General features: G+C 43.3%; 1 protein-coding gene across 4 annotated transcripts in view; it reads right to left on the bottom strand.

Moving 5' to 3' along the window:
• SV2A (synaptic vesicle glycoprotein 2A) overlaps positions 1 to 17,022 on the bottom strand; it is a 620,870-nt gene that overhangs the window by 308,646 nt on the left and 295,202 nt on the right. For all 4 annotated transcript variants that reach the window (XM_069950896.1, XM_069950897.1, XM_069950898.1 and 1 more), the window contains one exon: positions 2,112 to 2,222. In XM_069950896.1, coding sequence (XP_069806997.1) covers positions 2,112 to 2,222 — 111 coding nt within the window. The remainder of the gene's footprint in view (positions 1 to 2,111; positions 2,223 to 17,022) is intronic.

A 17,022-nucleotide genomic window follows, 5' to 3' on the forward strand; every position in this document is an offset into this window, starting at 1 on the left:
TTACTCCTAGGTCTGTAACAATGACAAGGGGGCATCCTCTACGTCTAGAGGAAAGAAGATTTCATCATCAGCATCGACGCGGGTTCTTTACTGTACGAGCGGTAAGACTGTGGAACTCTCTGCCACATGATGTTGTCATGGCTGATTCAGTAAATAAGTTCAAGGGAGGCCTGGATGCTTTTCTTGAAAAATATAATATTACAAGTTATGGGCATTAGATTTCTGGTGATACGTTGATCCGGGGATTGTTCTGGTTGCCATTGCAGTCGGGGGAGGGGGGGGGGAGTTTCTCCCTGTGGTGGGGCGTTTGTCTTCTGCCCCATAGGGGTTTTTCGCCTTCCTGGATCAACACAGTAGGATTTTCCTAGGTTGAACCTGATGGACTCTTGTCTTCTTTCAACCTTATTTACTATGTTACTATGTTACTATTCTTGCTCTGTTTATTCTGACTGTGCTTTGTATTTCTGACCATTCCTGCTTGCTGCCTGCCCCTGACCATATTGCCTGTTTATTGACCTCGCCTTTGGATTGTGATTTTGTACTTTTGCTGCCTGATTGTTGTGACCCGGACTGTCGACCATTCTTTATTGTGTTTTGTCTGTCTGTCTTGTCTTTGTGTCCCACCTAGCCAGTGCAGGGACTGACGCCCAGTTGCTCGCCGCCATCTTAGGGCGGATTGTGGCAAATAGGTAGAGGACAGTGGGCGGGGCTGAGCTTAGGGCTCACTGTGTTGTGTTGTCTTGCTGTCCGGTTCCTGACAATAATATTACAAGTTACGGGCATTAGATTTCCGGTGATACGTTGATCCGGGGATTGTTCTGGTTGCCATTGGAGTCGGGGGGAGTTTTCTCCCTGTGGTGGGGTGGTTGTCGTCTGCCTCGTGGGGGTTTTTGCCTTCCCTGGATCACCACAGTAGGGTTTCCCTAGGTTGAACCTGATGGACTCTTGTCTTCTTTCAACCTTATTTACTATATTACTATGTTACTATGTTACAGTGATGCTGTGGTAAGTAAACCAGGTATTGGTACTTTTGGCAGTGTGGACCGGTGCCAAATCCTGCTGGAAGTTCCTTTCCATCTCCAAAAATCTTTTCAGCACAGGGAAGCATGAAGTGCTCTAAAATTTCCTGGTAGACGGCAGCGTTGACTTTGGTGTTGATGAAACACAGTGAACCTACACCAACTTATGAAATGACTCCCAAAACCATCACTGAGGAAACTTCACTCTAGACCTCAAGCAGCTTGGATTGTGAATGAAATGCAAAATTTACTTTCATCTGAAATCAGCACCTTGGACCACTGATCAACAGTCCAGTTTTTTACTTTTCCTTGGCCCAGATAAGACGCTTCTGGCGTTGTTTATTGGTCAGGAGTGGCTTGACACATGGAATGCAACACTTGTAGCCCATGTCCTGCAGACGTCTGTATGTGGTGACTTTTGAAGCACTGACTCCAGCAGCAGTCCACTTTTTGTGAATCTCTCTCAAATTTTTGAATGGTATTTCCTTTACAATTCTGTCAAGTCTGCGGTTCTTCTGGTTGCTTGTGCACCTGTTTCTACCACGCTTTTTCCTTCCACTAAACTTTCCATTAATATGCTTTGATACAACACTCTGAGAACAGCCAGCTTCTTTAGCAATGAACTTTTGTGGCTTACCCTCCTTGTCGAGTGTGTGAATGACTGCCTTCTGGACATCTGTCAAGTCAGCAGTCTTCCCCATGATTGTGTTGCATACACAAACAGACTAAGGGACCTTTTATAACACTTAGGAAGCCACTGCAGGTGTTTTGGGTTAATTATTCTAATTTTCTGAAATACTGACTTTTGGGTTTTTCTTGGCTGCAATCCATAATCATCAACTTTAACAGAAATAAATGCTTGAAAAAGTTCACTCTGTATGTAATGACTCTATAGAATATATGAGGTCACTTTTTGAATTAAATTACTGAAAAAAAAACAACTTTTTGTTGATATTCTAATTTATTGCAAACCATTGTATATTCTTTTCTTTCCAGTGCCGAAAGCGCCGACATAAGAACATTAGAACTGGGCCAAAGACAGTACTGTCATTCTATTTTTATATTGGGACGTTAATATAAAAAAAGTCTTACTTGCTGAGACAAATTAAGAATCCGAATCATCCAGCGTCTGTACCATGTGCCTGTATCAGATTGGATCTCAATCAGTTCATCCTCTTTCTTAATTGTTTTTATCTGAGTAACCTGTAAAGACAAAGTAACAATCAAAAAATATAGGAGAAGTATAGAGCAAAAATTGGATAATCCAACACTCCCAAGATGCTGTCCTGTGTTAAAACTTAACTTTCAATACTGTGCAAGTTAAAAGCTATAGTTGAGTATCAGACACGTGAGTCACATGATAGTCATATGGTAACAGAGAAATTGTGCATTTAACGCTAAATGAACAAATGCTAAAGGGAACAGTGTATGTGTGCCCCCAATTTTGTGTCCCTCTTATTTTATTTAGCTTCCTCAACCAGTTACATGCGAATGCACACTAAATCATGCAAGGTAACTTCCCTTTCAGCAACAAATTGCAACAACCTTTAGAAGGTTCCACTGTTCTGTCACAGTTAACCCTTTCCCGCACGAGGACGTAACTGTACGTCCTCGCGGGTGCGGGCGTTCAAAGCGGTCGGCGCGGCGACCCCGCTCTGAACCGCGGCAGTCCCGGGTGCTGCTTGTAGCCCGGGAACGCCGGTATTAGCGGGGACAGTCAGATCGCCGTGCCCGCTAATACAGTAATCAGATGCAGCTGTCAAACATGACAGCTGCATCCGATTACCGGACGCAGCTTATCCCTGGTGTCTAGTGGAGGAGATCGCTCCTCCGGGATAACATCTCCGTAACTGAAGCCAGCCTTGGACCGCTCCAAGATGGCGCCGTCCCCGGCTGGGCACTCGTTTACTTCCGGCTGCAGCAGCCAGAAGTAAACGAGTGCCTATCTCATGGATCTCTGCAGCATATCTATGCTGCAGAGATCTCTTTGAGAGATCAAGGTGTATATACTAGAAGTCGAACAGGGGGGCTTCTAGTATATGTGTATAAAAGAAAAAAAAAGGATTGTCATTAGTAAAAAGCCCCCTCCCCTAATAAAAGTCTGAATCACCCCCCTTTTCCCAGGTTTTAAATAAAAGTAAATAAATAAATAAACATGTTTGCTATCGCCGCGTGCATAATCGCCCAAACTGTAATAAAAAGCGATCAAAAAGTTGTATATGCGCAATCAAGGTACCGATAGAAAGTAAACATCATGGCGCAAAAAATGACACCTCAAACAGCCCCATAGACCAAAGGATAAAAGCGTTATAAGCCTGGGAATAGAGCGATTTTAAGGAACGTATATTTGTTAACAATGGTTTGAATTTTTTACAGGCCATCAGATACAATATAAGTTATACATGTTATATATCGTTTTAATTGAAACGACTTGAGGAACAAGTCAGTTTTACCCCAGGGCGAATGGCGTAAAAACACATTCCCCCTAAATAAAAGAAATGCGTTTTTTTTTCAATTACACTACACTGAATTTTTTTCTGGTTTCGTAGTACACTTTATGCAAAAATTCAGCGTGTCATTGCAAAGTACAATTAGTGACGCAAAAAATAAGAGCTCATGTGGGTCTGTAGGTGTAAAAATGCAAGTGCTATGGCCTTTTAAGCACAAGGAGGAAAAAACAAAAATGCAAAAACGAAAATTAGCCTGGTCCCGAAGGGGTTAAAGGACATCATCCTCCTTAATATATACCCGATGACAAAAAAACTCTATAGCCTTAAAGCACTCAAGAAACCAAAAGAGCCATAAAAAACACTCACATAATAAGTACCCTTTGTTGAACCATTGAACAGCAAATCTAACTATCATGGTGATATTGTAAAAACTCCAAGAATCAGCCAGTTGTGCTAGTTGTGCTAGTTTGACTGCGCAGTACAGGAAACTGCTACCATTTATGGACTGGCCTACCAGAGTGTGACATGTATGTGTCTTGTGACTTGAAACCCTGCCTGTGTTGAATGTTTACATTTCTTATGAATACACTACGCATGAGTAGTACCGGCCCATATTCTGTCTATAAAATGTGATTACCATAATAAAACTTAGCCATTTATCCAGGCTTATAATCATGATACATTGTCTTATCTGTGTCTTTGATTTATAAGTGACGAACTGGTAATACTGCAGGTTACAGCTCTAGATATATTTAAAAACCATCCTATACCTGGGTATTTGACTTTTCTCCATAGAGATGGGTCAACATCTAAATTTAGACTTATCATATTTTTTTTTTTACTTTTAGAATTTTTATTTTTTTACAAAAAACAAACCCATAACATTCATAAAAATTGTCGCATTCATAAAAGAAAGATCCGCTCAATATCCCATATATATATATATACCCCCACCCACCCTAACAACTTACAGAGAGTATACCAGAGAGTATTCCTCGTAGCATGTTATGCAACTACAGCTGCTCGAAACTCTGTGGAGCACCCCCGCAACCCCTTTGTGTTATAGCCTACAAAAGACGATAGCACTATAAGAGCTGCGTGTTCTCCGTTGATCCACCCTCTGAATTCATCCAAAAGATGTACCTCTACGCTAACCACGTGAAGGGGACCCCCCCACACCCGCCCCAGCCCAGACCCGCCCCCCGGACCGATCCAGCCAGATCAACCTTACTCGGCTTAACTAAAATAATACATAAATAGAGAAAAACAGAAAGAACAAAAGAAAAAAAAAATCCCATCACCAAGTCCAGCCAGTCCACCCGCAGTAAACCCAAACTCTACCCTCCCCCCGCTGATGTCCCGCCCCCCCGTATGAGGAGGGCAGTGACACCAGCAAGGAAAGCACACTTCCATTTTCCTCCATTGCTGGCACTCCACAGTGTCATCTGGCCAGTGCCACACAAATACTTTTCAACCCAACTAAATGTCCAACCATTTATTATGATCGGCACAGATAGCAAGGCACAACATATTTACAAAACAGCCACACCTGCAGGGTTCACTCGCTCCAGACCTGGCTAGGGACACAAAAAAAAAAAATTCCTTGACAGACTAAATCAGCCAAGCTCCCAAAGCCATATCTCCAGCTCAGACCAGGCCCGGGAGACGCCCCAGACCCGGACGCCCGCGGGGGCGGGCCCCCCCCACGCAGACCCCTCCCAAACTATCCCACTACTCCAGAGAAGTTCCATCTCCAGGGCCGCGGGGATGCCCCACAGCTAACACAAAAAAAAAAAATGGAACACATCCCCCCCCCTCCCTCTGCCAAAGTAGGACATAGAAAAAACAAGTTTACTGACATTTTTCAAACTTATCAACACAATTCTCTCAATATTTCACATTTGGGGTTTCAGATGACATCCATTTCCTCACTATCACTAACCTAGCATAAAATAACAGTCTAACAATTACTCTCCTATTCCTCTTATTACCTAGTACAGATGAGGCATCTCCTAAAATGGCTAATACTGGAGTCAGGTCAAATTTTAACTCTACCTTTTCCATGATTATCTTATGAACCTCTTCCCAAAATGTTCTTAACAGATCACATGCCCACATCATATAAGCAAACCCAGCCCGATTAGCTCCACATCTGGGGCATTTATCCTCCCTCCACTTCTTGATATTGCATAGGAACAATCGAGTATAGTACAGCTGGTGGACTATATTAAATTGAATCACTCTATGGGCACAGTGGGCTCAATAGTTCCCAACTCCTCTTCCCACTTGAGTCTCCCCTTATCACCCGTTTCATAATCTGATATAAAGCATGTGTATAACACTTTTACCTCCCTCTTACATATTAACCCCTTTCTGAGTTTCTCTATTAGTGGGCCCGATTCACAAAGGTTACCCCGATTTTTTTTTTAATTCTCACAGAGAGCAGCTATGCATCTCATATATTCAAACCAGAACTTATCATCTATATTATATTCTTCTCTCAAAGTAGTCCAACTTTTAAATTCACTTCTGTACATAACTTCCTTGGCTGTTTTTATTCCTACGTCTGTGAAGGCCTTCACTGCAGCCGAGCCACCCAGTCCACTACCCCCCTGACTAAGCCACAGTGGAGCAAAATCCATCATGCCGGTTCTCTTAAGTTCTTTTTTAAGTGCCTTCCAGACCCTATTTAGTCTTCTTATCATTGCCATCTTCCTCCAATCTCTCCCTTCCAGGAGGCCACTCTCAAGAATCTAAAAAATTTTCCATATCCCTTCTCCTATCTTCTCACTGACAAAACTACACAGACCGTCATACTCAGATCTAGCTAGCCAGGAACACTCGAAGGCCAACAAATATTTATCAGTGTTGGGCACTCCCAACCCTCCCCTTGCCAGGGGTACACACAGATCGTCCAGTTTCTTCCGCACCCTTTTTCTCCCCCATATCATGGCATTCCAAGCTACTTTTATCCTTTTCAAATATTTTCTCCCAATGCCAACTGGAGTAGCCCCAAATAAATAAAGAAGCTTAGGCAAGAGAATTGTCTTAATAAATGTTATCCTATCTATTTTAGGGATCTTTAGTTCCCCAGATGGAGACCTTCCTTTCTATCTGACTGACTATACTCTTAGTGTTCACTTCATCGAACCTCTGTATATCCCTTGATATTTGAATACCTAAATATGTAAAGCTATTCCCCTTTCCCAAATTATACAAAGGAGGAAAAGACAAATCCACATCCTGATTAAGGGACATTAGTGTTGACTCTCCCCAGTTTATCAAAAGACCAGAGAATCTCCCCATCTCATGCACTAAATCCATTATGCGTGGAACCCCAATTACCGGGTCCCTTAAATAAAACAAAAGATCATCTGCGTACAGGGATAACCTGTCCTCTCCGCCCCCCGCCCTGAAGCCCTCTACCTTATCATCTGATCTAACCATTATCGCTAAAGGCTCAATTCCAAGGGCGAAGAGCAGAGGGGAGAGAGGGCATCCCTGCCGAGTGCCCCTACTTAACGGAAACAATCCAGATGGTCCATCACCAGTCCGTACTGCAGGTACCGGCCTCTGGTATAATAACTTAACCATCCCGAAAAAATCCTTCCCCAACCCAAAACAACTTAACACCTCCCATAAATACTCCCACTCCATCCTGTCAAACGCCTTGGTGGCATGGGAGCCCCCCACACCCGCTATCTGCATATTAACAAACAACCGCCTAATGTTATCTCTAGGCATACGACCTGGTATAAACCCACATTGGTCTCCATGGATTATGCTCCCGATTACTTTCCCCAATCTCATAGCAAGAACTTTTGCCAAAATTTTGGCGTCACTTTTAAAAAGCGATATGGGGCGAAATGATTCTACATCTAACTGATCTTTCCCAGGTTAAGGGATTAGGATAATTGAAGTCTCTCTCATAGAGGCCGGCAATTCCCCTACCTCCACCGCCTCCAACAGGGTTTGGAGGAGGCACGGCAACAGCACTTCTCTATGTTTTCTATATAATTCATAGTGGAGGCCATCTCTTCCTGGGGATGAATTCCCAGAAATTGCATCAAGAGCCTCATTAAGTTCTACCAGAGAAATAGGGTCATTAAATAATTCTCTCTGCGAAGGATTTATCTGCGGGAAATCAATTCTCCCCAGAAATTCCTCCAATTCATCTCTGCTAAATTGGGTGTCTTTCGTGTAAAGCTTCTCATAATATAATTTAAATACATTGTTTATCTCTAATGGCTCTTTAACTACTTCCCCAGAGCTATTCCTAATTGCCCTAATACTCTTCCTGCCCTCCTGATTTCTAACCAGCGCCATTAACCCCTTATTTGGTCTTCCTGAACCAATACATGATCTAATACCCCTAAAAGCCGCCATATTTCTCGCTTTATCATCTAGATATCTATCTAACTCATCCTGTTTTCCTTTTAAATCCTTTTCTAGTGCTAATGATGGCACCCTTTTATACTCCCCTTCAATCTCCTTTATCTCGCTGATTAACTTCTCCTCTTTTACCCTAAACCCCTTTTTAAGTTTACATATAATCCCGTGATACTTTCCTCTAATTATGGCCTTAAGTGTGTCCCACACTATACCTTTACGTGATGATTTACAATTAATTATCCATAAGTCTTTAAACTCTAAACCAATCCCTGAAAAATCTGTGATTAGTTGAAACCAATGTGAATTTATACGAATGTCTCGTATTCTCTTATGTGAACAAGTCTGAATTACAACAATAATGGTGCATGATCGGAAATACAACGATTCAGTCTATTTTAGTGATTTTTTGTGCCATTAACTCACTCCCCAATCCCATATCTATTCAAGACATAGTATGTGAAGATTTATTCCAGCAAGAAAAGGCATTAGACTCGAGATTCCTCTCCCTCCAAATATCCAACAACCCTAACTCCTTAATGATATCTGGTAAAGGGGACTGCCTCAACTGCTCCTTGGGGTCTATCATTCTTAACCTATCTTTCTGTTCATTCATGACTACATTAAGGTCTCCCAGCATTAAGACAGGACAGATGTCTTTAGTTTTAATAAAGTTTAACAAATGTTCCCAGACTTGCGACTTAAATGGGGGGGGGATATATATGAAGGCAAGAATACAGATCATACTCTCTAGTTGGAAATGAAAAAATATGTATCTCCCCTCTTTATCCTTTTTACTTTCATAAAGCTGCCAATCTACACTACGATGCACCAAAACTGATACTCCTCTGGAATAATTGGAAAAAAACAAAAGTGATATTGTTGTGACCACCAAGACTTCCAAAGGAGATCTGTAGTATCCTCAGTCAGGTGGGTCTCCAACAAGCCCACTACACAAGGGAGAAAGGGTTTTAAAAAATTCATAACTGCTAATCTCTTTAATTTATCAGAAAGACCTCTTATATTCCATATCATTACTTTAATCATTATTCTAGGTAATTAAATGAGGACAAGTAAACAAATCATAAAGTAGAAAGTCAATAAATAAATTTCCCCTTGGCACTAAATCCCTCCCCTCCAATCCCCCCCCCAACCCACACCCATCCCCACCTTCCCCCCCACCCTTTGGCCCTATATAGTACCACTATCTAGCCCTCTCAACTTGAGCCAATTTTCTGCCTGGGTCCGGCAACTAATTATATAATTAGTGTATGGCAGATATAGCTAGCCCGCACTGCTGCCAAAAATACTCCCCTACTTTAATAAGTGATAGGGCATAGGATGTATATGCGTGGAGACGATAGGGTGCTTGGACAAAAAGGCAGATGTGAATTGTTGTAAAGGAGAGGTTCCAGCACTCACCGGTCAGCGTCTTCCAAACTTTATTCTATAGAAAACATAGCAGGGAGGGGATGGTGGATCAGTGAAGGTGCAGGCGCATCACCTGGGATAGCTATTTCGGGACTCCTCCCTTCCTCTAGCCAGGTCGATTACGTCACACCCGGGGAGGTGCCTTATACACATAGTGAGCAGTGACAAAATGTGGAATAAAAAGTAATGCCAAATCCATGTATACAAAATTACAGAAACACACTTAAATCATTGCGTTCGTTAAGGCCCCCGGCCCCTGTAGCATCTAGCCTTGATATCCACAATGACTCTCTCTGTAAAAGCAGCCTATGACGATCGCCTCCATCCGGTGGCTGGTTAACTCTTTCCAGGCCTAAGAAGCGGGGGGCCCCTGTGTCGCCGGCGTGAACAGATTTAACATGCTCAATAAGCCTGGAAACACCTTTGTTAGATCCTACTGAGTAACAATGCTCTTTATGCCGGGTCCACAGGGGCCGCTTCATCTTCCCAATATAGAACCGTTTGCAGGTGCATACAATCGCATATACTACGAATGAGGTCTTGCAAGTAATGAGATCTTTTATCCTGCACTCGTTGCCATTCAAGTTAATGTAAGACACATTCAACATTTTAACGCAATATTTGCACTGACCGCACCGTTTATTCCCAGAAATAGGTGCTTGGGTCAGCCAGGTACCGGGGAGATTGCTGCTATCAGTAGTACTGAGCGCATCTCCTATTGTACCATTTTTGCGAAATGTAACAACAGGTTGTTGGGTAGTGTGCTTAGCGAGGTCAGGATCTTGCTGTAGCAAGTGCCAATATTTATGTATGGCTTTTCTTACCACGTTATTTTGTGGGGAATTCTGGAAGGCAAATGAGAATAAGGGCTGTTCTGTCTGTCTGTTCTTACTACTGTTATAAACAAGTTGTCGCCTGTTGAGCTTCAAGGCCCGTTGGTATGCTGCCTGAACGAGGGGTCTCGGGTATGCTCGAGCTACCAACCTTTCCTCGAGCTCTAGAGCTTGAGAACTGAAGGAACTGTCAGTGCTACTGACCCAGCGTAAATGGACCATTTGGCCATAGGGGATGGCATCGCGGACATGTGCAGGATGGGAGCTGGCATAATGTAATAATGAATTACAAGCTGTCGGCTTTCTATAAACTGATGTGTTCAGGGTCCCGTCTACAGCATCTACCTGAACGTCCAGGAATTAGAGAGATTGGCCTCCTATTTTAAAGGTGAAAACCATATTTACATTGTTGACTTGGTTGAGGTACTGTACGAACTCCTTAAAGACATTAGCAGTACTGTTCCATACAATGAACACACCGTCGACAAACCGTAAATAGGTGACGATGTGCTGTATGTATGGATTCTGGGCCGAAAAGACAATGTCATTCTCTAACTTAGAGAGAAAAAGGTTGGCATAGGTGCAGGAGACCGGCGTGCCCATCGCAGTGCCGATCTCCTGCCCGTACCAACTTCCCTCAAATCTAAAAACGTTGTTACTCAGAATGAAATGTAAAACTTCGCAAACAAAGGATCTGAAGTTATTAGGCTTCTGACACCGTTGCATGAACCAATCGATAGCCTCCACACCCGCATCATGGGGGATGCGGGTGTAGAGGCTCTCAACGTCAATAGACATGAGGGCGTAATTATCAGACCACTCAATAGTGTCCAGAGCTTAAATGAAGTCCCCTGAGTCTTTAATATAACCGACCGTCCCAGGTAATATCGGTCTGAGCACCCAGTTTAAATATTGGGAGAGAGCTTCAGTTACGGACCCTATAGCCAACACGATCGGCCGCCCAGGTGGTCGTTCCAAGGACTTGTGGACCTTCGGGAGGAAGTACCACCTGGGCGACCTGGGCTCGGAGGGTATCAATCTCTCGGTCGTTTTCTTGTCCAGGGCTCCCAGTTGGCAGTGTTTATTTAGAAGACTACGGAGTTGTTCTTTCACTTTCGGAATAGGGTTCTTCGGTAGTTTTCTATATATCTTTGGATCGCCGAGCTGCCAATTCACCTCTGCAAAGTAATAGCTGCGGGACATCACAACTGTCGCTCCGCCTTTATCGGCTCTCTTAACTACCAAGTCCGGTCTTTTCTTGAGCCATGTTAATGCCCTATGTTCGATCGGGGACAGATTACTAACTGCATGCGGATAGACCAGTGCTTTGACTTCCTGGGTCACGAGTTTGTGGAACAGATCAAGGGAACTGCCAGGTGTTATCTGGGGGCAGAAGGTGGATCTGTTCCCACCTGTGAATAATTCATTTGCTTGGGGTTGCGACTCTATGTCTTCAATATTAACGTCCGCCAAAGCCCTTACACATTCGCCCTCTTGGACACTAAATTCTGTGGGTATTTGAAAGCCCAGAGGGCCAATAACACATCTAGACAAAGCAGAGGCAGATTGATGCTCAACAGAATTTTTATTAGAAAAAACTTTTTAAGGTTTATTTTGCGTACAGCTTTAAAAAAATCAATATCAAAAGGGGAGGGGGAGAAATCTTCCGTTAAGCCGTAATTAAATCCCTTTGCAAGGAGATTCGTACATTCAGGAGGTAAGATCTCATTAGAGATGTTGATGACGTTGGTTGTATTCGTTATACTGTGATTTAATGCCAGCTGACTTGCTTCCTTTTCTTTTCTCCTTTGCCTCTGTTTACGTGCTTTCTTTCCTCCTCTCTTGGTCTTACGCCTAAAGGGCCGGTATTGCCCGTGTGTCTTACATTAACTTGAATGGCAACGAGTGCAGGGTAAAAGATCTCATTACTTGCAAGACCTCGTTCGTAGTATATGCGATTGTATGCATCTGCAAACGGTTCTATATTGGGAAGATGAAGCGGCCCCTGTGGACCCGGTATAAAGAACATTGTTACTCAGTAAGATCTAACAAAGGTGTTCCCAGGCTTATTGAGCATGTTAAATCTGTTCACACCGGCGACACAGGGGCCCTCCGCTTCTTAGGCCTGGAACGAGTTATCCAGCCACCGGATGGAGGCGATCGTCATAGGCTGCTTTTACAGAGAGAGTCATTGTGGATATCAAGGCTAGATGCTACAGGGGCCGGGGGCCTTAACGAACGCAATGATTTAAATGTGTTTCTGTAATTTTGTATATATGGATTTGGCATTACTTTTTATTCCACATTTTGTCACTGCTCACTATGTGTATAAAGCACCTCCCCGGGTGTGACGTAATCGACCTGGCTAGAGGAAGGGAGGAGTCCCGAAATAGCTATCCCAGGTGATGCGCCTGCACCTTCACTGATCCACCATCCCCTCCCTGCTATGTTTTCTATAGAATAAAGTTTGGAAGACGCTGACCGGTGAGTGCTGGAATCTCTCCTTTACAATAATTATATAATTAACCACACATTACAGTCCCTTTCCTTCCATCCACTTTTCAGCTTCTTGCGGAGACTCAAAAAACAACACCTTATCCCCATAAATTACTCTGAGGCGAGCAGGAAACATAAGCCCATATTTTATCTGTTTTTCCCTTAGCCTCCTTTTTATCTGCTGAAAAGAAGATCTCTTTTTTTGAGTTTCGGGGGTATAATCTGGGTAGAGGAAGACCTGGGCGTTATTATATTTCAGTTTTCCCAGTTCTCTTCCCCTTCTCAGAATCCTGTCACGATCTGTGAAGCAGAGGAATTTAGCAACAATAGATCTGGGCCTACTCCCCGGAGGTAAAGGCCTAGCTGGAACCCGATGGGCCCTCTCCACACAGAAGAAGTTAGATAACTTGTCTTTACCAATTGTTTCAGCAAGCCAGTTCTGCACGAATGCTGTAGTGTCTATCCCTTCCACTCCCTCCGGCAGACCCACCATCCTGATGTTACATCTTCTACCTCTGTCCTCTAATTCCACCATTTTCCTCTTTAGGTCATGATTTATCTGGACTACCCCCTCCAAAGTGTCTTTAACTAACTTCATGTCATCCTCCAGAGTACTAACTGTCATCTCAACCTCAGTAAACCGCTCACTAATTTTAGTGACATCAGATCTCAAAAAGGTCATGTCTGAACTGATTGATCCCACTTGTGTCACCAATTCTGCTATGGATCCGTCACATTTTTTAATCGCTGCTAGGATTTCACCCAGCCAACTAGGCTGCTCCTGACTACCCTTCTCCTTCAATCCACAGCTCTCCCTTCTATCCTGAACAACTTCATTAACCCCTTTGGCATTACGACTCTTCCCTGCCATTTTAGGAGAGCTAAACAATTTGTCAATTTTTATATATGCCTTTCCTGGGCTTGCGATCTTAGGCCCCATACACACAGAGCCTGAACCACAAATGTGAATTCAGCCAAGGAAAAAAATAAAAATAAATTAACAATATAGCAAACACAAGGATTCACAGACTTAAATTCTAACTCGTTTGTCATTAAATGAAAATAAGTCCAGGCAGAAGATAGATTAATGACAAAATTTTTCCAGGGAGTCCCAGTCCTTTTTTTAGAACCAACCAGTCCTTTCAGAATCACTTGGGGGAGTATAGACCAGTAGATCTTTCTTAGGCGCAGAAATAGGTTAGTGGGTTAATACCAGAAAAAAGAACAACACATATCCACCGGTCAGATTAACATAGGGACTCACAGACCTCAGATCTCATCCATGCGGGACAATTGTGGATTAAAGGATATATCCAATGTCCATTGGGGTGCTGATCCCTCCCAGCTACCGGTGACGGAAAAGAAAGAAAAAAGAAACAGTCACCGCAGGCTCAGAGTCCCCCCTCAATCAGAATAGCACCCAAATATAGTCTCATAGGAGCCGACCAGCACAGAGAGCACCCTTGTTAATACATTCACAGTACAAGTGTGGCAGAGCCACTCTCACCACCCGCTGTATCAAGGGAAGTTCCACAGCGCACCTCACTATTATGCTCCCAAGGCGAGCGGGCTGCTCTCACCAGCCTCTCCTTCCCCGGGCTGTGCACCATCCAGGTCACCTCCAGCAAGCACCTCGCGTTCCTTCAGGGAGAGTAGCGCACCTCCAATCAGCTCCTACCAGCCACAATGTCTCTGCCCCGCCGTAAGTCTCATGGGAGCATAGTTCTCACCGCGCTTATTATGGATGTCGGGACCGTATTGAGTCAGGATGCCGGACCTCCCACGGAAGAGGCATGCCTCAGCCCCGTCTCATGCTCCTCCACCCCTCAGACTTATCATATTTGGCGCCCGAACAGGGACTCAGCCTCTTGCAAACCAGAACGCAGACAGACGGGATGTGGTGATTTATCCATCATCGGATGCACAGATATAACTGGCCAGGTAAGAAAGACTTCCTTTCTTACGTACTTTCTGTGCCTCAGGGGAGCGGATCGAATTAGATCCCGTCACACCTGCATTCTCTATATGTCTGTAATGCTGGGTCTAATTTGTTAAACAAAGAACTCTGTAACCCAGGAGTTAAAGTGTTGCATTGCCGTCGCAAACTGTTGTGTGATTGAGATAAGCTGTTGCTGTATTTATGCTGAATTAAGGAAAGGGATTGCCGAATTTACTCACTTCTACGTCCTTATGGGGAGGCTGTGATTATTGCTTAACCCTTGTAATACAGCATAACATCGAGAGCAGCTGCAAGGTCACAGACAGAAGGCACATAGACTCTTTGTATTAATGGGTTTCTGATAAGTGATCTCTGTCCCAAGTAGCTGGAACAATACTTGTATTGATCCCATCACTTATATTCGCCTTTTGGATCGGATATAAGGTGTACTGGAGTAGAGAGCAGGTCAGAAGACCTGTGACATACCTCCTTGCCCCCTAGGAGGAATTAGCAACAAGGGACAGTAGGTTGCTGTAGTGCGTCGCCATAGTGTGTCACTATGATGGCTGGGCCTATAGCGGCTGTGCTTGTCAAGACCTAAGGTTTAGGTCTCGTTCCCCAATATGCTACCTAGGGATTAGATGAGCAAGGAAGACACAGTTATTCACTAAAAGAAGGGATCCCCAGTCTCCACAAGAAGTTTATGTGAAGCTGATGTGAAGCTAAGGAAGATAGTTAGCGACGGGCATGAGAGGATGCAGCACAAGACCTAGAACCGATCTTGAGGAGGTATGATATAAATGCAGATACATGCCTTAGCCCCACCAGCCTCTGGCTCTCTGACTGATACCTGGGAAACTCCTCACACTCCTGTGCACACTTATTTTTGCCTTGTGGGTAGGTAACCAGGCCTATATGTAACATGCAGGGCAAAATGGGTCCTTGGAATTTCCAGAAACCTTAGGGGTCAATCTAAGTACTATCCCTAGTGGGGTAGAAGATGTTAGACAACTAAGGGGGAATCAAGGATTAGAGTTCTAAGAGGTGAGGGTGTGGAGTAGATAGAGCCTGAGGGTCAGACAGAAGGAAAACATTTAGGATAATGGGTGGGAAGCACAGGTCCAGCTGGGTGGACATGTGACGGTGACCAACAAAATCTAGATAAGACAGAATATTGTAGTGTGTGTGGCAGACCCAAGCCACGTCATTATGTTACACCATTGTACCCAGTTTATATCTGTATACAAACCCCAGATCCTGCAAAAAGCCAACCTACCTCCAATGGTGGCGTATAGACCCTTTGTTCTGCAGGAATCTTCCCCTTGGTCAGCTGTTGATGTAGTTAATTTGATTTAAAGTGCCCCTGACTTGATCGGAAGACCAATGCCTTTGTGGAGGTGGGCAGCCTAACCTCAAATAGTGTACATTGCCATATCAGTGGAGGTGGACGAGGAGAACAGTCCAGCTCATTGCTAGATATAGTACTGAATGAGCTGAATAGGTTAATGAATGCTGCATAGTGTAGCAGCATACAATGATTTGGCACATAATGTGTGTTATTTGTTATGTTTTGTACAAGGTCATCTGAGGGCTGCAGATCACATGCAAGCAGAGTTAGAAAAATAAAAAAATCTGAGCTGTTAATGTCCTGCTCTACATTATATACTATATACTGTTATTACAGCCAGTTTTACAAAATTGGTGTCCCTTTTTAGAAGTATGTTACTTGTTACAAAATGTTGATCATTTTCTATTGTCCCGATTATAAAACATGTACTTATTTATGTACGCCACTTTTCTGTACTCAGCCCTCAAAGATGGCAACTGAAAGCCAACCACTCCCCCATATCATCCACGTCTGTATTATAATTGTGACATCTCAAAACCATGCCCTAAGCCAACACCCCTATATCCGGTTATCTAGTCCGGTGGCCATTTTAACTCCTGGCATTTCTGTCCCCCGCCCATACTGCTTAGTGTCACTAAGGGGGGCGGGCACAGGACTCTCCGATAGAGATTAACAACTGTTTTGCACATTTATTCATGAATGTTATTACCTGATGGTTATTAAAGTTAGATAAAGGTTTGTTCAAAGGAAAAGCAATAAGACTGTTTGAAAGAGCAGGGTCTATTAAACCTATTAGTGTATTTAAGATTGTTGTACGTAAATGTCAGGAGGAGTCAAAGGAAAAAGCATGTTTTATTAGGAATAACAAGAGAAAAGTGATAATTGGTAAAGATCAAACGCAGAATTTTGTGCACTTATTAAGAACTCGATGGTATAAGAGTCCGGAGTAGTTTACTACTGTAACATATATATATTTCTAACACAAAACCTAAAAAAACAATTGCGGATGCAAGACCAGTATATATAAATTTATTTTATTGTTTACATATCAAAGAGTGAAATTATTTTAAAAAAGATACATCACAAGGGGGCTAGAGCTAATACAAATCCCCATAAA

Source organism: Dendropsophus ebraccatus, chromosome 13 (assembly GCF_027789765.1).
Source record: "Dendropsophus ebraccatus isolate aDenEbr1 chromosome 13, aDenEbr1.pat, whole genome shotgun sequence".
Classification (NCBI taxonomy): domain Eukaryota; kingdom Metazoa; phylum Chordata; class Amphibia; order Anura; family Hylidae; genus Dendropsophus; species Dendropsophus ebraccatus.